This window comes from Corvus moneduloides, chromosome 2 (assembly GCF_009650955.1).
Source record: "Corvus moneduloides isolate bCorMon1 chromosome 2, bCorMon1.pri, whole genome shotgun sequence".
NCBI classification, from domain to species: Eukaryota; Metazoa; Chordata; class Aves; order Passeriformes; family Corvidae; genus Corvus; species Corvus moneduloides.
Genome location: NC_045477.1, coordinates 102,743,052 through 102,769,596, shown reverse-complemented (window position 1 = coordinate 102,769,596; position 26,545 = coordinate 102,743,052). Strand labels below are relative to the sequence as shown.

Genomic DNA, 26,545 nt, shown 5'->3' with positions numbered 1-26,545 from the left:
GATATAGGTATCTGTGAATGGGCACTGGTCTCTGGTACTTTCTTTCCTGATGTTTAGTTTCAGAAGGAGAGTTTAACTAATAAAAGAAGATCCCTAGAACATTTCATTAAAAGAGGTAGCTGTATAGAAAGTAGAAAACATGTTAATATCGTGACTGAATGAAAAGCTTCAGTATTTGATTACACATTAATATGCCCTCAAGGATGTACTGCAGTCCTGACAGATGACTTCACATAGAAAGCTTTGCGGGACTCTTTTTTCCCCTTCCCCTCCCTCCTTTTCTACTTCCCTCATCCAGTGCCACTGTTTTTTAATTCCAGTTGCAGGGAGTCCTCCCACCTACCATCTTATCACTTCTGCCCAACTTAACTCTTTTTTTACTGAAATGAGTAGTAAAAAGTCCAGTTAGAGCTGCTGCAACTCCAGAGCTCTCAGTGAATATTTTTCAGAATTGTCAAGTTTTTCAGTTTACAATGACAGTACCTACAGACCAACTCACAGCTACATGCTTTCTATACAGCATTGAGCATTCTGGTACTCTTATCTAGACATGACTTAGTGTGAGATTTAGGATGCCTCTGAGCCATCAGAGGGAGTCAGTTCCCGAGACTGGTGGGCACCTGCAATCTGTGCTGATTTAATCTGGAATTATGACTTCTAGTTCAGACCCTTTGGCTATACTTTATTAACTAGTGTGCCTTTCCTTGCATATATTTGCATAAAAAGGCAAGCTATCCATTTCATCTGTCAGCACAGAGTGCTATGCAATGAGCTGGTTTCAAGACAGTTGTTCTCTGGGGGCTTAATGCCAACATGCTTCCATAATCTTACTCTCTCATTCCTCTGAGAACTTGCTCAAGACTCCTGTTAAGATGAATTGCAGAAAACTGGGTGAAGCATTGCATATCCCAAATGCCCACTTTACATTTTTTTGCTGTGTTCCGGCATCGCCTTTGTCATGATTATATTCCATTTCAAAGAGTCGTAGAATCATTTAGGTTGGATAGATCGTCGAGTTCAAGTGTTAAAGATCATTTCATCATCTTTACATCTGCACACTATGATAGCTCACTTTAGGATGTCTAGAAGTGTATTACTCTCAGTCTTTGTCTTTATGTATTGCAGTTTGTGACAGTAAAGATCAGTATGTTTGAATAACATTTGAAATCAGTGGATAATTAATTAAAATACACAGCTTCCAAGATAAAGTTTTAAAACCCCCATACCTATTGAGCCACAATTCTAGAGTAATTTTAGGAATGATATGTGATATGTGTCAGCTAAATTTCAAATTTAAGGAAAGCTCTGGAAGAATTTTGCTTGCCCTATTATCAGTCTAAGCTTATACAGTGATGAAATGTAGTGATGCCTGTTTGAGCTGCAGAGGTGAACTACAACATTCATGTGCACTTAAAACAGAATGTGTTCCTGTGGTGCAGTCTGTGTCAGTCTGGACAGCCAAATTGTCTTCCCTTCTGCCTTAGAAGTAGGAATGGAGGTAGAAATGCCCAGTAGTCTGTCCCAGACTGTTGGCAGGGAAAATGCATCCAGCTTGATTCTTCCAGCACAAGGCTGAGATTTGATTTAACAGTTTATGTTCTATGACAGTTTAATCAGAACTATTTATTTATTAACTCAGCTGCCGGTTTGTCCTGCTTACCTTTCAACACCATAATGTTAACCTTTATTACTCAGCCTTGGAGGGAAAATCAGATATTAGTTGGTTTTTAGGCTGTGGTTTTATGGCTGGCTTAAGCTGTTGTAAGTTCAGGCTCTCAGTTAAAGAGGTGTTTACAGACTCCTCTCTCTTTCCTTTTAGCCCAAGTCCCCAACCCAGACATCTAATTTTTATGAGGCTGCTGAGTGAGCTGAATGAGAAAGTTCGCTTACCTAAAAACTTGTCAATTTTTCATCTAGAATGCCTCTTTTAGCACATTTACATCAAAAGGAGTACGCTAGTAGGAGCTAGTCCCAGTTCAGGACTGCCCCTGTTTTGGTGGCATTATGGATTTAGATTTGCTTATGCTCATCACGTAACCATAACCTTAAAACCCATAACAATTGGAGATAAAGAAATTTAGTATGGATGTGTAGTCTTCGTTGCTCATGTGTAGCATGCATGGAAAAATAATAGGAGAGAAGGAATTTTTTTAATAACTTCAGAAAAATTTGAAACCAAGTATCTATTTTAGGTTACTTTGTTCAGATTTCATTTTTTCCCCTCAACTAATATGTGAAACTGTCTAACCTTTAAAGTATTTCCAAGCAGTGTTTATTTTACGAATTGTCATGTAAACTGAAAGAATTTTAGTGATTTTAATGTTTTATTAGACTGTGTTAAGATACATGAAGAGATTATTGTGAAAGGATTCACATTATCTCTTCACAAAAGATTCAATGAATACAATAGGGTTTCCAAACATGGGACAGAAAAACATTCAGTGTATAGTGGGAATATGTCTGAAAAAGCCAAGATAAATGTAGAAAACTTGTCGGAATTTCCTTTTTGCCTTTTTCTTCCTGTTGTACTTGGGATTAATGGAATTATAGCTTCTACTTTTATAGAATTAAGCAATATTTCTATTACATAAATAGAATGCAATTCTAAAAGTACTTTTAGGAGCACCCTATTTCTTTGTTATTGCTGATCATCTTCACTGGTTTACTCTGAAATTTTAAAAAATCCAAATTTATTGTCCTTAGATTTTTTTTCCTCTGTCTCAGATATTTGTATCATCAGTCTACTCTAGATTTTCCATTAAAGCAACAAGCATTACTCGTGAGTACACTGAAAACTTTCTAGAGTTACTATTATTAGATTGATTGGTCTATAAAAGAGATATATTTAAAACTATTTAGGCCAGGCAACAGAATGTGAATTGCATGCTTCAGCGTAGGAGATTAATTTTTTTTTTTTTCCAGACAACCTTCTTTTTTATTTTTCTGTTCCTTTTCCTCCCCCTTTTGCCATAATTGCGTGAAGAGGCACGCACAGATGCCTGCTGCCAGCGTGTGATACTTAACCTGACCGTCAGAACAGCCTCACAAAGGAAGGCTTTTCAGGTCCCCCAGTGAAACAACCACTGCATTTTATTGTGGCGTGAAATTAGAAGTGAAAAGCCCTATGGCTCTTGCTGTTTAGTAATGCGGAATATGTCGTTTCTGATGGTGATGGTAGTGCTGGTAGGGAAATGGAAAGCCAGGGGAGAGAAACAAAGTAACGATTTAGACAAAGAGGGCCCCCCTTTTTTTTTGTCGTCTCTGATTGTTCGGTGGTCTATAAAACCATAGAACTGTGGTGGATACAAGCAAAAGGAACATTTAGTTGCGGCTTTCTCATTCAGAAATGTATGTGTGAATTTGCAGGGTGCTGTATAAGGCGAATCATCTGTTATCAGAAGAGTTCACTAGTTTAACTCATTTATAAAACGGCAACAAAAAATTTGACTTTGCTTGGAGAGAACAGCGCTGCTCTGACAGACACTTTAAGTTGCACAGCAAGATGGTGTTTATAACAAGACTGTGTGTGGTTTTCTGAAGCTGCCTTGTAACAGATTGGAAGGGGAAAGTGCCAGCTTGAAGAGGCTTTCCCTTGTCTGTTTAAAATTAAAAGAATGATGTTTTCTCAATGGAAACTCTTTACATATATAAAATGTCAAAATATTTATGCTCACTTTTATTTTAAAACCATTATGTAATCACTAAAGAAAATGGTCAACTATTAGAAAATGAAAAGGCAGTTTATGAGAGAGATCTTTTAGAACATAAGATGGGCTTCTTTTTTGTAGAATCATAGAATCATTTATTTTGGAATAGACGTTTAAGGTCTTCAAGTGCAACTGTAAAGTTATCCATGAGCTGAGCACTATTGCTACTGCTGGAAACAACTGGTGAAAGTCCATCCACAATTCTAATATCTGGAAGGGAAAAGCTGTTACATTTTGCAGCCTTGTGTTGTTAGCAGTAAATATCACTGTTATTTTCACTCCGTCTGCATGGAAATGGTGGCAGGGAGCAGCGGCCTAGAAACAGTAGGGACATACAGGTGGAAATTGTCTTACTCTGTTGCTTACTAAGTTCCAGATGCAACCTTGGAGAAGATTTAAAAGCAGAAAGGAAAAGGTAGCATGACTGATCTATGATCTGATTGGTGTAACAGATGCAAACATGACAAATCAGTTTATTGGTAAACTGCTCTGCAGGACTGCAGCCTGAAGAAAGAAAGTTCAGGCAGACAAGCAAAACTGCTAATATTGTTTAGTTCAGGGAGCTCATTTCATTATTCATTAATACAGTAGCTACACTGCCAAAGAAATCTGTATGTAAGCAATAGCACAGAAAGAAGCAGGCAGGCACTAAGCAATTAAAGCTATTACCACTATCAGAAGGAGTCTGTTACAGAGAGCTTCTTAACGTTTTTAAACTGTATCACTCTTAGTTGGATTTAAAATAATTTATGCACTTTGGTGCAGTATATATTTTGGTGCACTTGTGCTCCAGGCTTTACTTGCTGCTTCTATCATTTTGCCAATGCTGTGCCTTGTGTCTTGACAGGTGAAAACTCTGAATGTGGAGATTTAGAATAAGGGCTAGGAAGAGGTTTGATAAAAAACTAAATTAATTGGCACTTGATGCAGCACATAGAAGCAAGGTAACAGAGGATAAGGAAATGATCTTTGGGGCAACAGTTTGAATAGAGATAATTAGAACAACAATTTTAAGTCCAGAGTAGGTTGGTAGATGAATCAAAGATGTGAAAGGAGAAGAGAGTGTAAAAGAGTATCATCTCTGTAGCAAAGCAGTGGTGGTGGAATAGCTATTGCACTGAGAAAGAGCCAAAATATTTGTACCTATTATAAGCATTTCAAAATAACCCCAGAAGGATCAGAAGTGCTGCTAGGGCATACCGCTTCATGGTGAGAGGTTGACATTTAAGGCTCTCTTCTAGAGAAGAACTCATTGCTTATACAAGAAGAAACAGCTCCAGCAGCAGAGAGAGGGCTCCATCAAATACTCTATGTTTAGGAGGCGCATCTTGAATGTAGGAGATTTGAGTTCAACTCCATGTTCCAAAATCAGGCAAAGAAAGAGCTCAGTATTGTTCTTTGGTGACTGTTAAGCTTTAAGCTATGAGGCAGGAAAAGAGAAGAAAATACGTGTCCCAGTTTCATATGCTGGTACAAACCCCTGTAAACAAATTTTCACAAGAACTAAATGAGGGATGAACTAACGTTTGGGAGCCAATTTTCTGTTGACATTGGTGGCCATGATTTTGACTTGGTAACAAAGAATAGAAACATGAAAAGAGTCCTAGGATTATTCTGTCCTTTCAAACAGATACTTCTGCTGGCAAAATTTAACATGCCAGACAGCTAAGCTATACAGATAGATACCAAGCTGTCAGTGTTGAAAGTTATTTTCATTCTAAAAGGATTATGGTTGAAACTGCTGCATTTTAGCTACAATGTGATGATATGAATTCCCCTCTTTTTTTTTTTTTTTTTTTTTTGAGTAATTTACTTACCATTTTATGTCAAAACAGTTACTTTTTCAACACTTTCAGTGATTCTTGCCTTCAGTGCATGTACAACTTTTCTGGCAGCTTTTACTTTCTGTTTAATTTTGGGAATTAAAAACAAAGGCTGCATGGACTTCCAGAATATTTGACCTGAAGTTCTTGGCAATGGTCTTGGTCTTTCTGGTGCCGTAATTTTAGGAACAAAGCCTGTAATGCTACTTTGTGTATGTAAGGGTCTGACAGACTTAACTGATATAGTGGGACTAGCCCTTTCCCTATCTCTGTTCCAGGAAATGCTGGTACTGTTCCTAGTCAGGTCATAAGGCTTCCTTTATTTGCTTAGGGTATTGAAGGTATTCAGTAACTCAAATTGCTAACAGTTACTATTGTGGGACTGGCACCCCGATGTTGTGTACTGAAATGAGCTGGGCAATTAAGAAAAATAAATGTTTCAAGCTCATGTTTTTGTTAGATAACCAACAATTGGCTCTTCAGAATATTTCCTTTACTTTAAGTCCTAATTTGATACTAGTAAGTTTGCATAACCATGGAGAGTGGTAATGCCTGTCCATGTGTGTGCTTTCAGTGCCTCCACACCCAAGTAAAATAAATACACATCAAATGCAGCTATTTGCTATAGCAGTTTAAACTATGCTGCTCAACTTTGCATCCAGTCGAATTTCTCAGAAATGTTCCATTCTGCTCTGAAATAACCATTTGAATGACCAGACCACTCTCCAAAGTGCTGATAACAGATAGGAGACAGTTGCACCTAGAACTGTAGTTTGCTTCACAAGCTGTGTTTCTAAGCCTTGTATGAGGCTGAGTGAACAGAGCTGTAGTCAAGGTTTTGACCACATCTCTGCTAAAGTAGCAAAACAGAGCTTCAAAGAAATGTGTCATTGTATTGTCCTTTTCTTACTTCTCTGGATGTTATTTTGAACATTTTTTTTCTATGTCCTTCAGATTTCATAATTGAAAATACTATAGGTATGTTCTGCAAGGCTTGGTGAAGTGGCTGTTGCAGTGGTCTGCTATGAGACACTGACAGTCCCACCTGCAGAAACACTTTCTGTTTATTGAGGGTGCACTTCTTGGATGTGGAAACAGAAGTTAAACTTTTTAATGCTGGTTTAGAAATGTAATTTTTAAAAGTATTTCTTATCTAAAGTAAGCGATATGTCTTAAGTTCCATATTTCACCTGCAGGTTGTATATGTCATCCTACTTAGATAAGAATTAATAAAAATAAATCCCAGTTGTATACATAGTGGTTTTTGTGTTTCTGTTATGCAGTTTTGTTATTCTTTTCATAAGGAATATGCCAAAATCTGCCAGGAAATACAATTCTCATTCCTGTTGACTAAGATCAGAACTGAATAGCTTATACTCCCTCTTCGGTTTTGATGTTAAAACTCAACACAAAACGCTATATTCTCACAACCTAACCCTTGGTACTTTTAATGGCAAATTGCTTTGCATGAGGTTCCATGTGAATTAACCAGAAAAGTCTCTTAGGGTGTTAACCTCAGATTAATCCTAACCTACAGGTACACCCTTGTGCAGTGTGTTACAATATAATGTGATGGTGGCCATGTGTCTGCTGTTCCTTGTCCCTACCAGTTCCTAATTGCTACTCTAGGACCCTGGAGGTTTGTGCTGCATTGTTTTACCTTACAGTTGTTGAGGATTCAGAATAGTTAAAGTAGCTGTAACTGCACCTCCAAGAGAGACATAATTGACCCCTTTATTTCTGTGCCAGCCATTTTGTTGTTTCCTTGTTCTGAGCAGTAGACTTATAAAAAATACGAAGTAATCATTAGTCCTAAAGCATAAGATTACACTGTCTGAATGTTGATTACAAATGAAGGATTTTTCTTTATATATATATACACATTTATTAATTAGAATAAAGTAGTATTTGCAGATGATAAATTCTACATTAGCAAACTGTTCCTTATCATCTATCCCACCACAATCCACGTCAGGATGTTATCGATGTAGAACAACAAAAGCACGTTTCAAGAAATCTAAAACTCCCTAACTATTTAAAACCTAAGACCTGGCTTTCATTCAAAACCAGCTCCACAATTAGCAATACTTTCAGACAGTATCAGCTGGGTTCCCAGTGTACATGATAATGTCACAGAATAACCCCAACTGTAACTAATTTAATTAGGACTTGATCCTCGAATACAAAATCACTCCTTTTCACCAAATCATGATGCTCACTGACCTACAGGAGAGAAAACTGGCAACACAGACAGGGAACCATTCTCTGTCATTTAACCCTTTTGTTTATTCAGTTACAAGGGAAATATATTACTAGTGTAATTCTCATGAGAACCTCTTTAACATATACAGAGGAGTAATTCCAGGTAGCCACATGAAACTGCTATTTTACACAACAAATAATGTTTCTATTAGGCTTTCAAAGTTTTGAAGATATGTAAACCTCTCCTAGTCTACATTAAATGTAACTGAATTGTAGGAGTTGGTTGTGGTTTAAACCAAGCTGACAACTTAGCCCCACACAGCCTCTCAGTCAATTCCCATGATGGGGGTAGAGAATCAGAAGAGTAAAAGTGATAAAACTTGTGGTTTGAGATGAAGACAGTTTTATAATGAATTCATTCACTGCTTCCTATTAGCAGGCAGGTGTTCAGCCATCCTCAGGAAAGCCAGGCTCCATCACATGTAACAGTGACTTGGGAGGACAGATGCCATCACTTTGAATACCCTCCCCTTCCTTCTTTCCCCATCATTATGTGCTGAGCGCAATGCCATAGGATATATATCCCTTGGGTCAGTTGGGATCAACTGTCCCTGCTGTGTCCCCTCCCAACTCCATCTGCACCCCCAGACCTCGCTGGTGGGATGGGGTGAGGAGCAGAAAAGGCCTTGTATGTAAGCACTTGCAAGCACTGCTCAGCAGTGACAAGAACATCCCTGTGTTAGCACTGCTTCCAGGACAAATCGAAAGCACATCTCATACTAGCTACCATGAAGAAAATTAACTCTATCCCAGCTTATAGTAGCACAGAGCTAAAATGTCACACTGAATTCTAGAAAGTTGATGGCTAGTGCTCTGATGATTCATTCTGCTAATGAGGGAGGAGAGGGAAAAGAAGCAAGAGACTGACTCGGCATAAAATGGATCTCACAAAGTGTTCAGAGGCATCTTGAACAGCATATATCAACCTACAAGCTAATATGACAGCTACTGATTCTGCAGTTGAACCCTTCTCTTTGGGTTCATGGATTTTTTTCAGCCTCAGTAACTGACATTTTTTAGGTTAGCTCTACTTCTAATGGTTTATTTTAAACAAGATAGATGTGTACAGTGGGTGCCTGACCTGATAGGGTGTATGAGCACCTGAAATTGCTTATACCTGAGGTGCTGCAGTGCCTATCTTTGGCACTTGGTCACTAGGAAGCGTGCTCACAAGCTGAGTGCAATACTATGTGATACCATGAGCCACTCCCATGGGGCAGTGCTCTTGTGCAGCCTTGGAATCAGTCAAGCTATCCAGTGTGGGTTTTGGAGAGCATCGAGAATGATCCACTGTGGAAATGAGATTCACCTACCTGCCTATATAGGATTCTTCACTCTTGAAATTCTCACTGCATATAGTCCTGTCTACTTGAGCTTTTAATTTTATAATATACAGTCACACCTGTGTTTTTTGGGTAAGTAGACAGCCCATACCTTAGTGCTGGAAAGAGATTTAAACTCGAGATTAAAAAAAATAGGAAGGGGATCTTTAATATAAGTGTATCTAACTTGAGTTTCAAAACCAAACGCTTCTTTCATTTTAATATGCAGAATGCAAGTAATTTGCCTTGAATCTTATACCATCTAAAAGTTTAGGAGGACATGAATTAACACAGGAAGTTGAGAGACAAATGTATAAATAGGCTTTTATAAAATGAATTGACAAAAATGATGTACATTCCTGAAATGGGCAGCCAGAGTCCTAATATTTTTCACCAAGCTAGCATGCTATTAATTGGTTTGAACTAGGTAAATGTGCAGCTGTGCATTTACTGTTCTTCAGAGATCTCACAGTCTGATTTTTGAGAAAGATGACGATTAAAAAAACCAAATATCAAAGTAATTATTTCTCTCTTGCTGCCTGTTTCTGTTTACATTTACTGCCACTGTGCTGAGATTTACAGATTCAAAATCACTTTTCTCGTTCCACTGGGTGCATATTTAAATGTACCCATCACAAAATCATTCTCTCTAGGACTGATGAACACTATATCCTCCTTTGACTTTGGGTAAATTCCCAACCCTGTTCTCTGCTTAGTGCCTGATAGTGAGCATGTACATTTTTCAAGTGCTTTTCCTCATGACATGGCCAGTTATTAGAAGACTGTACAGTGAAAGGTGTTTTGTTCCTTTTTTTTTCTCCCAACCATCTAAGTTCCATTTGATTAGGTTCCATAGGACAGCAAAGCACTTATATTGTATATATATTGTAAACATAAGCCATTCATTTCTGACCTTGATGTTGGAAGCAGTGGGAACGGTGAATGATAATGAAAAGAATAATAATATTCCACCTGTAACACTTAGATTCCATCGTTTTTACAACAGTTTGCATATGACTTGGTTTCTACTCTGATGAAGGAAAAAGCCTTTTTTGACAAAAATATTGTGGGTAGTCACTTCTACTCTGAAATAAATTATTTTTTTGCTGTTTAAGTAGTTAAAAATGTCATATACAGCCATTTAATTTAAATATAGTATTTTAATAAATATGCATTCAGTACTTAAATGATGTTTTGCAATTAATTAGATTTTGAAAAGTTCTGTGTTGGTGTAATTCTCTCCCATTCAGGTCAAAGGCATCATTTTCTAAGCAAAAGTGTTGGTAGACTTATTTTGAAAATCCCTTTACTAATTAATGTAAATGGCATGCATCGTATGCTAATTTCCTGGTTGCTTTACTTATAGGTTAAAAATTAGAACGGAAAAGAATTTTCTAACATGGCCCTTAAATGCAAATTTTTTTAAAAAGATGAAATAAAAAATACAACCCAAAATATTTTAAAGCAATCGCAACCCTTTTTCCTTGAATGAAACCATATTTTGCTTTTGTTTCTAATTTTATGCAGTGGAAATATCAGCAGGTCTGTAGTATTATATTATGCTTGGATTTGTACCTGTGAGAGTGTGCATATGTACACACACACCCCCCCAGTTTCGAAGCATGACAAATACTGGAGTGCTTTCTATTAGCAGTTGTTTTGGCTTTTAGTACTGAATAACAACTCTGCAGCAGTCTGGATGAAGAATAAAAGCCTCCAACTTCCAGATTTAAGCACTGGGGTTGTTGAAACAAGCTCTTTAGGAGGATTTGAGTTATCAAGGTCGGTGTGATTGACACCCGTCATCTTCTGATGAGTGCCACTGGCCTGCAATGTTCAGTGCTGTGTTTCACATCCTGCCTCAGCAGTGCAGAGCCCATGTGGTGCCAGGGCAGAGTCAGTGATGGCTCCTATTGACCAGTGGCTCTTTCCAAGTGCACTGCTGGGATGCTCCCAGTGCCACTGCCCTGCTGCTGGCTGGAGGTCTGCCATCTACATGCCTAAGCTTAGCTTCTGGGGGCAGGTGGCTATGTCTGCAAGGTATTTTTTTTTATTAGATAAAGTAAAGCCCAAACCAGCTGCCAGGTGCTGCTTTGCCTAGATTCCTCCTTATCCTGAATCAGATCGCCAGACAATGGGAGGGATCTCAAGATCTCTGCTCATTTGCATTATAAGTCAAGGACTCAAAGGTGAGACCTGGATCCAAGCTTTCAGTGTTCCCAGCTTCCCATTTCACGGAAAGCTCATAACAGATTAGCCAAGGGGATAAGTGCACAGACCTGTGTTTGTGAGGTGTTCTCATCTTTGCTATTGCAAGGTTAATAACTACATTTTTAACAAGACGATTCCAAATCTTCTATTGGCAACATTTTTGTCTGCTAGCAGTTACTCTTCACCCGACGTGGTACAATGGCACAGCTCCATTAAAGGCAGGCAGTCTGCTTCTGCAGCTGCCCGTGGTGCCAGGCTAGCCTGGTGCTCTGAGGACTCCTCACAGGAGGAGTATGGAGATTTTTTTGTTTATGTAAGTGTTTAGGTAATTGTGTACCCTAATCAGAGTCTGTGAGAGCCTTTGCAGGCCTTTTGACAGGCTCCATCATCTGTTTTCCTTGACTTATTCTGAGAGCAGTTGGATTGCAGGGTACTGCTCAGCCCTGGTTCATTTTGTCCATCTTCCCTTCGAAGATGCCCATTGTCTCTGCCTGCCCTGAGGCAGGAGGTGCTGGGGGCCAATGAAAGTAGCTTGGGCTGTCCTGAGTGATTATTGAAACAGAGCAACAGCCGGATGAGGCTCCAGGTGCTGGAGCCTTGCATGGCAGGTAAAAACTGGTGCAAACACCTTGAACAACAAACCTGGCATCCTTGGGCACCACTGGCAAAATCCCAGAGTGGTCAAAATGTCTCTCATTTAGTCTTTAAACCACTTATACCTCAGTAATTTTTGGACTAAATCCGTTGAACAGGAGAGGTGTAAAAGGACATGACAGTGGAACTGGGCTTGAATGTGCAGTATCTATCCCACAGGAGGAACAACATTGTGGAATTAATTGAATTCACTGAGTTCAGTGACATTTTGTAATGTATCCTTCTAATTACTCTGTGTACAACACATTGTGAATTTTGAAAAGCTAGAAACTGAGTCTAAAATACAAAAATATGTATCAAGAAAATGCTAGAGTGGTATTTTGTGTTCCTGAAATACGTAATCTCCGTGACTAATGGTTTTATTACATTTTTAGGCTTTGTTGCTAGTAAGAAAAATGTCTGATTTTTAAAACACTGTTGTTTTTACTACATTAATGATACAGGTGTACCACTGAGGTGCAGCCTGTATGTATTCATGTTTGATTTTGAATAGCATAAATGTGTATTGATCCAATCGAATACTATGCATAAGAGGAAATTACATAAATACTGCATTACATGTCAAAGGCCTTTCTTTTTGGTACAATAATCCTCCACTCTTACCAGGAGGAGTAGGTGTTATTAACTCCCAACAATGCCAGTACTTTCTAATATTTTATGTCTAACAAAGGAAGAGAAAAGGTTTCTGGATATGAATCTGAATTTATGTTTCAGCTGTTGTAAATGCTCTTAACAGTAGGATTTTTCTGTATGCTGTGCTGTGAAGCTTAGCTGTGTTTGGCAGAGTTTGAATCTCAGCTCTCTGTATAACCATTGCAGTAGAAGTTGAAGTAATGATAATATGGTACTTGAAATAAAGTGGTTTTGCTAACAGACCAGTGAACATTGTCTGTTTATACAGAAATAGTTTTTAAACCTCTGCTGAGTTTACTCCATAGCTTGATGAAATAGTTTCTCGCTTGGGAAGGCAATGTGCCTGTCTAATCTTTAGGCTGGTCAGCGAGGAGATTTCACTTTCTGTAGTTCAGAGTAGTGCTTTTGATATTGTCTCTGTGATCCAGGAACATGGTGTTAAATGATGTTAAGAGCTACATCCAATAAGTTGGAAAATAGGATGACATAATAAACAAGTGAGTCAATTGCTTTGTACTGTAAGAAATACCGAAAATATTTCTTGTAATCTAACCATGACTTGTCATGACCTTACTCTGACACCATGACTCAATGACACAATCTTATCCCCAGGAGAAGTGGATTATTAACTTCCTGTGGGCCACAAAACTGGAGAAGAAATAAGGTTATTTGTGGTTGTTTATTTCATTCTCTTTCTGACACTTTTCTGCCTCCTGTTTCTTCCTAGTGCCTGGAGCCCTGCAAAGAGTCCTGGGACCTGAAGACAAACCATTGCCAAAGCTTCTGTGAGGTAGGTCAGCCCAAGGGCATGCTCTCTCACTTTGTTCTAGCAGTCTCTTTAATTTAAATTATTAGCTTCAAGGAGACAGCTGAAAACCATGGTATTTTTACAGCATTTGCCTTCATTTGAAAGGATACACATATAACAATGTAGCCATATTAATTCTGAGTTTAAAAAGGGGTTTTTTTCTGACCAAATGATTTATCTCAACTTGTACTTTAAAGACTGGACCCAGTCACACTTACAGAGCATCTCTCAGAAGGTGCTGTTACGTCCCTCCTGTAAGATGCTATTTCTACCACTTAGCCTTCTGTCTTTTTCTGGCCATGTGTAAGAAAGACAATCTTTGTTTAAAAGTTAAAATGTCATTGTGTGAAAAATCCTGGTGCAGGATAGCTAGAACAGATGACTTTCCTGATGGGAAAGTCAGTCTGATTTCTAAAAGAGTAGTTGCCCAGGAGTAACTGGATTGAAGTTCAGAAGACTAATAACAAAATACATAATTATTCAGGAACAAATATTTTGAAAACTGTTTTTGAACCATCTATCAGAATAATCTGTGAAGAAGCAAACCTGAATCAGTCAAACTAGAATGAAGATTTTTTATTGAATTTGAAACATGGCCCTGAGTTGGTGGAAGTGATCTGTTGCAGTTCTTAAGTGTTTTTTAGTTCAAAATGGAAGTATCAGCTCAATAGCAAGTTGCCTTATTATAAAAAAGGTTCAAATATGTTCAAGTCTATGAAAGTGAATTCCTAGGAAGATTTTAATCTTTTCCTATAAAAAATTAGAAGTGACCTTAATTGATATACTGGTTTTACTGGTACACTGATTTAATTCCTCTCTCTTTACTGTGGACACTCTTTTTCTGGTATAAGAGAATGTCCTATGTTTAAATGATTTTAAGCATCATGAAGATGATTTGGAAAAGCTGTAATTTCAGCTAAAAAAATTTCAGCTGCAACAGTGTGTTAATAGGGATTACTGAATTACTGATCTATGTAGTTACGGTAGAAGACAAAGTAAAAGTTTATCATGAAAACCAAGCCTCGTAAGAGTTTTTTAACCCAGATTATTTGCTACATTCTCATATACAAAATTCTAGAGTACTGTAAAAAAGCAGTTTTAGTGGATCTAATTTATGTTGTTCTTGTATATCGATCTTCACTCAGGCTGTATGTTTCCAGATATGGGTGAAAATATGTATAAAATTGGTTTAAAAGGAAAACATTTGTAGAACACTGTTCTATTGTAGTTAAAACAGTGAGCATCCTTCTTTGATTAGTGTTTTGTGGTTAAAGCTAAATTTAGAACTTCAAAGGCCCATAATGAGGAGCCGCACATTTAGCAGCTAACTGAAAAATGAGCTGTGAAATAGGGTGAGGAGGAGAAGCCTTGAGGACGTATTATGCCTCAGGGAGCTATAACATTTTTAATTAAGTAGCTGCAAATTTGTGATGTTTTAGGATTTGAAATTAGCTTCAAACACAAAAGCCTGGGACCACTTTCTTTTCTTTCAGACTCATGTATACTCCATAGACATTGAGTTAAACGAGGCTGTTTTCCTCTGAGAGTGTTTTCAATCTTTTTGTATTTTGTAAAAAATCTGGAAGCAACAGTTTAGCTTTGTGTTTCTCAAAGTCTCTGCTTCACGTGTTACTTCTTATCTACCAAATGAGTGTACTACTGAATGTTAAAGGAAACCTTATGTGTGAAGGACAGTTTATCTGATTCCTTTTTTTTCCTATCAATTCAGTTTGCTGCTCGTTTAGCTTTTTAACTGGATAACCATGGCATCAGGTGCATTCCAATTGGGAAACAGCAGGAGTGCATGTCCAAGAATCACTGGGGTCAGTAAGAGACATAGAGTGCTCGTTTTTGCAGCATTTAGGCTGGTCAAGCCTGTAGCACCCAAATCCATCCTTGAAAGCCTGATTCAAAGATTCTGGATGGTTCTGTATGAAAAGATGGGAGAGGTAATGTAGGGGTACATTCTTGGGCCACACTGACTTTAGAGAATGAGTAGGCTGTGAAACACCTAGGCCTCTGTAATAGCTGAGTCTTCCTCATTTTGCCGGAAATACGGGAACAGTAAAAACAAGAAAGTGAAACATTTGAATATGGAAGGAGCTTCAGAAGTTACATGAGTAGTTGGATAGAGAGTGGGTTATACCTCCTGTATAGGCTTAGGAACCTGTAAACCACATTTGTCGGGCTGGAAGGTTTTTGGTTGCTCTGGTATAGAAAGGCCAGCTACAGACAATGCCAATTACATGTTACAATTATTCTGATGGAATCACTTTAGCTGGCTCTGCACCAAAGTAAACAAAGAGGAGATGTAATTTCCATGTCACACACAATATTCTCCCAGGGTTCTAGATACTATTTTAAATATTGTTTTGAGTGGACCTTGCAAACCTCTGTGTATTACATATGCTGTAAAATGTCTATGCATTGAAACGTCTTCTTAAATATCTAGGAGTAGATTTCTCAAGGAAGTAGCATTTTCTTTGATCTTTAATCCATATATTTAAAGCTTATTTTAATTTGTATTTTCTGCTGACAATTTTATCATAAATGCAGTTCCAGTTCCATGAAGAATTATACAATTACTAATACGCTGGCAAGAACATAAAGATGCTTCAAAATCTTCTCTTAGCCGACTTAGTTCAAACAGTATAATGAAACAAGATTTCTCTTATTTATCTAGAGTGGCATTACATCAGATATTGTGGGGAAAATGTTGTAAAATACGAAGAAGGAATGTGGGGTAGTCCAAAAAAAGCAGACTGTCTGACCATTGCTTCCTCTTTGTTTTGGGAATGTTTTTAATCTGTCGTTGAGCAACTTTATAGCCAGTCAATGTGACGAAAACAAGGGAAAGTTGGCAGATATAAACAACATTGTTCCATTAAATATGGTGGTCTTACTTGAGGGAATTCATCATTCTCTACTTACAATGCTTTTTTAGAAGTGGCTTGAGTATATAAATCTTCGGGGACAGTCTTGCAAAAGCTGAAAATCTGAATAATCCTTTAGGAGGTCTTGGAAAAATTTTTGACATTTTTTCTTTGGTGGGGTTTGGTTGGGTTTTTTAGGGGTTTCTTTTTTGGTTGTTCCTGTTGAAAACATACACTTGGTCTGTTTTTCTTTTAGCCTCTTTTCCCCAAGAAGAATTATGAATGCTTAACTAGCTGTGAATTCCTTAAGTACATCCTGTCTGTGAAGCAAGGGGACTGCCCAGCACCTGAGAAAGCCAGTGGTTTTGCAGCTGCCTGTGTTGAAAGCTGTGAAGCTGATATTGAATGTTCTGGAGTGAAGAAATGCTGTTCCAATGGATGTGGTCATACGTGCCAAATTCCAAAAAATCTATACAAAGGTATGGATTATTAATATGTACTCATACTAGGCTAATAACTTCAGGCCATAATGAAGTCTCCTAGTAAACCAGGGCTTCCATTTGCTGGGAGTTTGTATGGATGGGAGGAAAAAGGAGAGATGCCTGTAGAGAGGTGGCTGACAGTGACAGGGTGGAAAGCTACAGAGAAATGTTGTTTAAATTTCTGATTTTTTTCCCCTTTGTGAAGCCCATGTCTGGAAATCTGTGGAATGTAAATGTGTGGCTATGATGAGTCATCTTAAGCAGAAGAAACTTTATCAATTTAGGTGAAATCTCACTTAATTTGATGCAGATGAGAGAGAATATAGCAGGAAAACATTTAACGATAGACAGTTCAGGTCCTATTAATCAGAAAAAACATTTATGTCTATAAGGCAAGCAGATGGGACTACCAAGTAGGGACTGTGAAATAATCTGGTAAAAGAAGAAATCAACACAGAACAACATAGTGAGAGATTATAATATCGATATATATATATATATATAAATTCATTATTTAAATCTAAGGCAATCTTATTCAAACATTTTTAATTGATTTGAGTCCTGAGATTTGGTGAAAAAACCTCTTCTGTGACATCCTTTGAAAAGAACATATAAGCTAAGAAATTTTTTGCTTAGACAAATTCCAGATTTTAATTTACTGGAATTTAAAAAAGCTTTATACATGGAAATATTTGAAAAATGTTCTCCTAACGCAGAAAAATAAGCATTTGTGAACAGCATATTCTTATTCCCACAGTTGGTGTTTTTGTTAGAAATCAATTCTTCTTATGTCATTGATAAAAAGTAAATATTATTCAGTAATGCACTTATTAATCAGATAGCGTGGACTCTCTGTGGGAGCCTAATCAGCAGAACTCTGATCTAAGCTCCAGGCTTAGGTCCAAATCCATGCTTATTTCCATCTGTGGATGGAAATGTGATAAAACAGGTAAAGAAGATGGTGAATTTATTTTTAAGTTCATTATTTTAACTAAAATATTAGTAAATTTTTTTCAGTGTGTCCAGAAGGGAATCTCTCTTGTTTGCAGGATTCTTTAGAGTAGCCCCTTTAAAACTATAAGGAATTAGTACACACCAGGAGATAGCACCTTTCAAAATGAAAGTTATTAAAATGAATCACTTATTTATTTATTTTGTCTTATTGAGACAAATGACCTGAGTGGTAAACAGGCATTCATGTTATGTATGTAATGATTTACATTACATCATGCAATGATTACATGATCAAGCTCCATGCCACAACTACAAAGCATTCCAGTAAATGTAACAACTGGAAAAGGTAAAAACAAACAAACAAATAGAGCAAGATTAAGTTCTGCTGGAGCTGACACAGCACGTGACACGATACGATACATTCTGTAATGCACACTGGAAGGTTTCCTCTGTTTGGCCTGATTAAATGGGAGCAGAACTAACCTTCCCTAACATCTTATCACCAATCTGCAGGAGGTGCTGGCTTGTAAGAGCATATATGTCTTGCAGAGGAAGGGCAAGCTCAATACCCTACTGCCTTCTCGGCTGATGAATTCAGCTAATTAGCCTCTTCAACCTGTCTTTCTGCAACAAAAGACAAATAGAAGTGGAGCAGGCTTGCTATTCATTTCCTCCAGGGGTAAACGACCTTCCTGTCACTAAGGAAGAGCAAACTCTGCAAGCATGACTAAGATCTAGTGAATAAGTTCAGTACTTATTCTTATCATTTTGACAGCACTCACAGCTTGAAAATGAACTCAGATTGAATCTAAGAGTCTACAGAAGTTTCTATAGTTTTACTGTTGATCAGGCTCTGGAGATTAGTTCCAGCAGCAGATATAAAATTCCTGTCTGATTTGCTGGATTTCCAAACTGAATTTGCTACTGAGTGCTAAAGTCCAATCCTAAAAAAAAATTCATGTAAGTACACTACCACAAGGACATATTACAAATGTTTTTGGATTAATGTAACAAGCATTTTTTCATCTCTGTTGGGAATATTACTAATTGGTTATGTAGTCTTCACGTATTTATGTCCCTTTAGTGAAGATACTAAATGTTCTCTCCTAGTCTTCTGTCATTGGCCTCATCCTCCTTCTTTACACTGTCTCAACTAGTGAAGGACTTGAGAAAGTGTCTCTGCAGATCTGTGTAAAAAAAGGTAAATTGTGAAGAGAAGATTGGGACATTCAAAGGATCTGATGGTGTGGCAAGATTATGATAGGGTAACTGGGGTCAGATGGTCACCCATAAACAATGACTGTTTTCATACTTAAAGAAAAATAGTTTTGTATTATAAACATAGTGTACAGTTTTGAAAGTGTCCATCTCTGAGTCCTTGCACAATTGTGTTTACAATTGTAGTGATGCCGTGGACATACCCTTTATAAAGCCCTCCATGGAATTCTGGGGAACCAATGTTTAAGATACAGGTTTTCATGACAGACCAATGTGCACTTATTTTTCATGGCACAGAGATGGATGTGCTGTTTGAAAGACACCTTTAGAAACATTTTTCCTGGAGTTTGCTATTGCACACATACAGTGATCAGTGATTTGAATCCTTTGGTTAAGCACTGCAGACTTTGGACTAATGGAGACTTTGGAGCACTGCTGACTGAGGACTAATTTGTTCCAGCACGCAAAAAGGAGCTGACCATTTAAAATAATAAAAGGCACATTGAAGAGTAATTGGATCTTCACATCTGGATATTAAACTGATGGTGCTGGTTCTACAAAAGTATTTTCAAATGCACTTGTACTGTGCTCTCATTGTTTGCGCATCCGCTCTCCATCTGCATGCGATTACGTAACACCGGAGAGGCCGAGATACTTGCAATCAAGTGAATCCAACTGCCCCTAATGCAAAGCAGATGGAAGTTTTCTTAACATGCAGATTGTAGGATTATTGTGTATCGTAACTAAAGAAGGATTTGCAAATGTGGAAATCCATAGTCATGTTCGTTATGTTAGACTAAGACTTCAGGATGTTGAAGGATATCCAGGGTCTAAACTGCTGTGATAACCAAATTCAGATACTGTACTTTTTTCAGGTGGACCTTAGGTTTCTTGAAGATCTACAAGATCATTTTCATTTGCTTGGAGCTACTTGTGTACTCAGATTTATAAGAAGATCTCTTAAAATATAAAAGTTGTTCACCTGAGGAAATTTTGGTACTCAGTCATCTGTGGCAGACTGAGTAGGAAACAATTTATCTAACCAATATATACAGCTGGCCTTATGTGGACAGCCACTGAAACAACGAAATAACTAAAGTGTATATGATAACTTGCTAAGAAGGTTTGTATGTCAACATAGAAATCTTATTTGTGACATATCCTCAATTGAAAAAATGCTGCACACTCAAATATAAGTGTTCCTAACATCTGTCTAGAGAAATGTATCTTGACACTTGATTTGTTGATTTAATCAAAAGATGCCAAATTTGAAGGGTTGTTTTTTCCTTCAAGCTACTGCAGATGTTTTCAAAAAGATGGTATTACTGGCAGTATAAAGAACAGAAATAACTGTCCTTTGGTGTCACTGTGTAATGAGAAATTACAGTAATATTTTTAGAAGATATATTTTTCTCTGAAATGCAACAGTTCGACAATATATGTTAGAACTGTCTATTCCAAGATGTCTTGGAATTACCTTTCCTAGCTTTCAGAGAGCAGTACATTAGGCAGTACAGCTGCAGCATGTGAGTCAATAAGATCATGCAGCCACAGAGAAGCAAACAGCTTTCTTAAGTACATCAGACTAATGTAAGATGTATGAAATAATCACGCTTCACTGGTCTGCGCTGCTAAGAGCTTGGACACAGTCTGCATCCAGTTTTAGGCTTGACTCTGGAGAAGGGCTGTTGGGCAACTGGAGAGTCTCCAGAGACAACTGCAAGAGTGAACAGAGGTCTGGGAACACTGATTTTAAAGGGAAATAGAGTGCACTGTGGTTATTAGACTGAAGAAGAAAACATTCAGAAGCATAATAGCAGTCTTGCAGTACATGAAAAGCTTCTTCATAGATAAAAGAAAGAATCTGTTCCCCATGATCCATTAACAACTTGGACTGGTATTGAGTTTGTGATGCAGCTGAGGAGACTAAACAAGGTAGTGAGAAAGCTTTTTGTAGCAAGGATGGATAAGTAGTGAAACAGACTACTAGGTGATGCTGTGGAAATTTTGTTATTAGATGTATTTAAGGATAAATTGGGTGAAAAACTGAACAACAGGTATAGATGATTCTGCTGGCGATCAAAGGGATCTTTGTCCCAGCTGTATTTGGGAAGTGTTTTCTGTAAAGTCAGTTTTAACTTATGACTTTCACATCCTTTAGTTTTTTAATGAAATAAAGAAATGATTTTGAAGATTTTTTTAAAAACAAAGTTTAATGTCAGCAGAGATGGGTTAGCTGTGAACACTTCTGGAACTTCCATGCTTATCATTCCTCCGTTTTGGCCTTCTCTCTGACAAACAGTCTTTTTTTCAAATTATTTTTTTATACAGCTTCATCTACAAATGGCTTAATCGTATCTTGTAAATTACTCATATATTTTTGTCTGTACAATCCCACTACAGGTGTTCCACTGAAACCCCGGAAAGAGTTAAAATTCGTAGAACATCAGTCTGGAGACCTGGAGGTGAAGTGGTCTTCAAAATTCAATATTTCCATTGAGCCTGTGATCTATGTTGTTCAGAGAAGGTGGAATCAAGGAATCCATCCAAGTGAGGATGATGCTACGAACTGGCAAACTGTGGCACAGGTCAGTTCTTTGTAAGTGACATGGATCAGAAAGTCACAAATCTCTTGAAAAATGTAGGATTAGAGACCAAAATCCATTCAAGGAAGCACATAAGAGACAGTCTTTTTGAGGCCAGTGGGACTCATTGCACAGTGTCCGTGGCATGGCTTGGGTCTTGTCAAAAGTTAAGAAATGCAGCTGGTAAAAAGGCTATTTATCTTTGAAAAAAACCCAAACCAAACCAAAAAAAAGAGTGAAAAAAAAAGACTAAAACCTTTATTGTTTGTAAAGTTGTTTTTTTCAGGTGTGACCCTCTCCAACTCAGTAGAGTCTATGATGTCATGCTCTTATCACTCAGTGCAATCCAGACTGAAAATGCAAGATTCATGAGCAAATGTTTCTTAATGAGAAGCAGCCAACAGAGCATGAATTTTCACTTAGTTCCTTCCCAGTTTCAATCTGTTTTTTGCCATGCTGACAGTCCACCTGTATGGCAGCATTCCAATCATTTATCTTACTGCTTCACCCTCATCCCTGCTGACAGGAAAAGTAAAATGTTGATTTTGAAAAGATCTGCAAAATGTCATTATAGCGAGGAAAAAAAAGGAAAGGGAGAATAAGTAGAACCATCCGCAAAATAAAGTAAGGGATTTAAATTCCGTGACAATTTGTGTTCATTCTCAATTCACATTGTGTAGGAAAATGCTGTCTTACAATAATGTCAAGCTTGTGACACTGAACACTCAGAAGTGAATTTCTTACCTTCAGTGTGGTGCTAGAGGGAGCTGTCACTATGTTGGTGTCTTGCTCAGGAAAAGCCCTCTGGAGCAGACCCTGGCAGGAAACTTTGCTTGTGCAAGCCCAAGGGAGCATCTCCAAAACTGATCAAGTCGCAGTGACTCATTATCTCTCAGCTGAAGGTGCAGGTCTTGAACCTGCATTCTCCATTCCAGGAAACAACCTCCTACCTTTGTTACAAGGAAAATACCAAGTAGCAAAAATGTGCCAGATCCAACTTATTCCTCACTGTTACCGTACCATGTGTGTGTGCCAGACTGTAGAAGCCCAGCTGTTATGGCTGGTGAATCCAGGCTGCAAAGGGAGCACAGTGCTGTGCTATTTCTCATCCCAGGAACAGACCCCATGCACATTTTTGGAAACATGAGCCATATATACTCTACAGTAGCTGAACATACATGAACCCCTGCCTTGCAGTGGATCTAGAGGAGAGAGTGTTTCAGAAACATGTTCCTGCGCAAGAGCAGTAAGAACCCTGACAGCTGCCTCTCCTGGCATCTGGTGAATGCAGGCAGAAGGATCTGAGTTAATTACTGTGGCAGGAGAAGCCTCCTCTGACTGACATCTTTCTGACAACTTCCCTGTCCCTTCTGCATCACAAGAGACACAAATTTGATTGTGTGATGGACCCCACTGGGGATGTCAGTTCAAAGCACACTTCAGGATGCCTGACTGGCATTGTGAACTGTGTGTACCTTATGGGACATAGAGGCTGGGCACCCTTGAAGGGTGCTAGTAATCAGAATTTCTGTCTCTGTAGAGTGGGGTACCTCCATGGTGTTTGTAGTTTTAGACATCCCACCAGGCATTCAAATTCGTTTGATAGAATAAATGTGATAGAATTTATTTTGTAGTATCAGCAACAAGGATGGATATCCAGTCTAACTAAAGTGACTGTGTGCACAGCCTCCAGGCTTTTCTTGTCTGTATAACTGAGATTTTTTTCTTGTATGATTCCAAAACATTGGGGTATGAGACCTTAATTATAGGCAAAGGCTGAGAAGAGCTCAGCCATTCAGCTGAGAACTCCTAGAGCATCTCAGTCCAGGGGAGATGATTCTGGCTCTTGCGTTACTCTGCAACTTAAGCCAGAGACCGTGTAAAAAGCAATCAAAGATCAAACAGGCTGTGGATGAGGATCTGAATTTCTCTATGCCTGTCCCCATATATAGCATAATTGTGCAAAGTTATTGTTTGCATCCTCTTACAAGAAATTTCATGATATTTTATCTGAGTTCCTCATCTAATATTTTATTTTTGTTGTCTGTCCAAGAAGAAATGGGGCTATAATTTTCAATAACTTTAAGTTGTTTACATTTCAAAAAAACCTTGCTGTTCTCTATTGCCTTTTCAGGATCTAATTTGTAAGTAATTTCTCATGTTTCACAGAAACTTTTACTTTGTATTGAAACAATAATTTTGAAAAAGCTTTTTATTATATTGTGCTGTGTTTGTTGTGTCATTTTTATGTTTTCTTTTTAAGGAAGAAGGCTCAGTCTATTTTGCTCTCCAATTATACAAGGATAGAAAACACACTGAAAACAATTTTAGTCATTTTTCACTTCAGGAGGAAGGGATTTTTTTACTTTAGTATTTTTAATGCACATTTTGGGGAAAACTTGATATAAGTAACTGTTTGACTAATTTCCATTGGTTAATATAAAAACTGTGGTATCTAAGATGGTAGTTGGCCAAGTTGGCTATGATGTATGGTGTCCGAAGTGTTATGTGAAATTTCCTACACTACTATAACTTAGGATTTAGCCACCTGAGCAGGAGCTGCTGCATTATCCTATGGGAATACTGTATGTCTTGTGAACAAACTTACCATTCCATTTGCCTCTAATTCTCTCTAAAAATAGTAGTATTACTGCTTACATTGGAAATTCAGGTATTTAATCATATTAATATAATGTCATTAAGTTAATTAAAATACGGCAGATCAGTTCTTTTCAGACAGAACACATTCCATTGTGTGAATGGATGTCATGTATACACACACAGACATATCTATATACATATGGGCACAGTGTTGTGAGTACATTTATTAGTACAGTTCAATGCTGAAACAAATAAGGGAGAGTATTTACTGATATCTTGATTTTGACAGTCCTTAGTGCTCCACCTTGCAATTGTCTAAACTCTGTGGACAGCTAATCTTTTTCAAAACTTAAAGTTTCTGAAACACCTAAAGTTCTGTTTCTGAGGATCACAAGAAAGTTCTCAGCCCGTGACAGTGAGAAATACCTGCTGGAGCTAATCACCAGTCCTGTACACTAAAGGTTTCTTTACCCATGTCCCAGGAGGGGCTTTGGTAAGCAGTCTTAGAGAGTGCCCACCTTGTGTGGGATTGCATTCACATGAAATAGGGCAGGTCTGCTCTCCTTTGATAGAGTAGTGGATACAGCACTGTCAGATTTCTTTTGTGTCAGAGGAAACATAAACTCAGCTTTTGTGATACCCTGGATGGTATCCCTTCATTCTCTGAAAGGCAAATTCTTATATCACTGTGTTGTTTCCAAAGGTGTAGAGCTGTGAACTCAGCAGGGTAAGGCTGAACTCTCCTATTTCTATTAAACCTTTGCACTACAGAAAGGAGTCCAGGATTCATAGTGGGGAAAAATAGGGAATGAGTGCAGTGAAGCAGTCCATTGATTACTGTAATCCTTGGATAGAGGAGAGTCCTCTGTAGAAGGCTTTGCTGCAAAGACTTTCGTGCACCAATTTTTTACATATATTAACCCCTTCGTAGTGTTGACACAAGAATCCCACCTGAATGGTCAGACTGCTATGCTGCTGGGTCATATATTCTCTTTCTTCTCCCTCCCAGTCCTAGTCAATCCCATCTTTCTCTTACAATAATTTTTAACTTTCAGCCTTTCTGTCTCCAAGGAACAGTTTGCGTGTAAATATATAACATGTTCTAGTTGTAAATAGCATGCACCAACCAAGGTTCTAGGGAATATCTTCCCCTGCCTCTCATACAAAGGATGGAATTGAAGATAGGTCATCCGTGCTCTGGGCAAATACTTTAATCATTATTCAGTTGTAGGAGCAGCAGAGGGAGATTTCTGCAGGTATGTTGAAGACAATAACAGATAATCCCCTTTTGAAGGACAAGGATGAGGGGACTACTTACAGGAAAGGGCTCAGGATTTAAACAGTTAAGAGCTGCTGGAAGAGGAGTAGAATTTTCAGTGCTTCCTAAATGGAGCAGCTCTAGGCAAGTCTCAGCCAGATTCTCACACGCCCAACCTCTTTCTTCTTTCTGGCCACTGGAGGTGTCCTGTTGTCCCTTGGACCTAAAATGAGCTTCTGAGAAGGAATGTCAAGCTATTTTGTATATTGTCCAGGTTATGACATTAAGATTACATGCTGGGTTTATATGAAGTTGTATGCTAATGTAATTGATAGGGATCTTCCCTTGTCTTCGTTAAACTTTGTGTGATACTGAAGGTGGACATGTTGGCCAGTTATTTTGTCCAAGGACTCATTTATTATTTTATTCCAAATAAAATGCCTATTAGGATTTGAAGCTACCTTCCAAACATTCATCTTTTAAGTAAATGGGTAATGCATAGCCAAAATAAACGGTAATTACGATCCTGTAATGATTTGAGTGGTGATCTTTTCTTTCTTTGTCTTTTATTTATGATTCTTTAAAAAAAAATGCTCGCATTCAAAAAATTCAATAGAATTGTTGGGTTTTTTCTTTCATATTCAGACAGAATTTTAGGTGTGTGATGAAATTTGACCATTAGTTATTTAGTACCACTCAGCATGGCTTTTAGTGGGTTTTAATGTGAAAGATGTTGAGACTCTGAATATTATGATTGCAACCCCAAACATGCTTAAGTAGTGAGAAATAAATAAACTAAAGCAATTAAACAAAATCAAAAAAACTAGATATAGCATTAAGGTAGTGTAAGATATCTCAGTAGTACTTAGTTCTTTCTTGAAATTTATTAATTCTATATAAAGGATACTTAGAGGTGCCAAAGTAGTTTATGTCATGGGAGTGAGTTGGAGGTAGACCTCCTGCATGCCACTGAGCTTAGCAGGAGCTTGGCCAACAAAACGAATGATGGAAGTAATAGACCCAAAGCACGTTCATAACTTAAAATAATTTTGGCATTATGGATGGACAGTTTATTTGATTTTTCAGTATTTCATGGTTGCCACAGGAAACTGACACAACTGAAATACTTTCTTTTAATCAACAGAATAGCTGAG

The 26,545-nt window shown here is 37.9% G+C and overlaps 1 protein-coding gene across 1 annotated transcript in view; it reads left to right on the top strand.

Annotated features, from left to right (window-relative positions):
• Positions 1-26,545, top strand: part of ANOS1 (anosmin 1) — a 134,540-nt gene that overhangs the window by 57,992 nt on the left and 50,003 nt on the right. Inside the window, exons 3-5 of the mRNA XM_032100603.1 lie at positions 13,340-13,402; positions 16,550-16,772; positions 21,351-21,535. Coding sequence (XP_031956494.1) covers positions 13,340-13,402; positions 16,550-16,772; positions 21,351-21,535 — 471 coding nt within the window. The remainder of the gene's footprint in view (positions 1-13,339; positions 13,403-16,549; positions 16,773-21,350; positions 21,536-26,545) is intronic.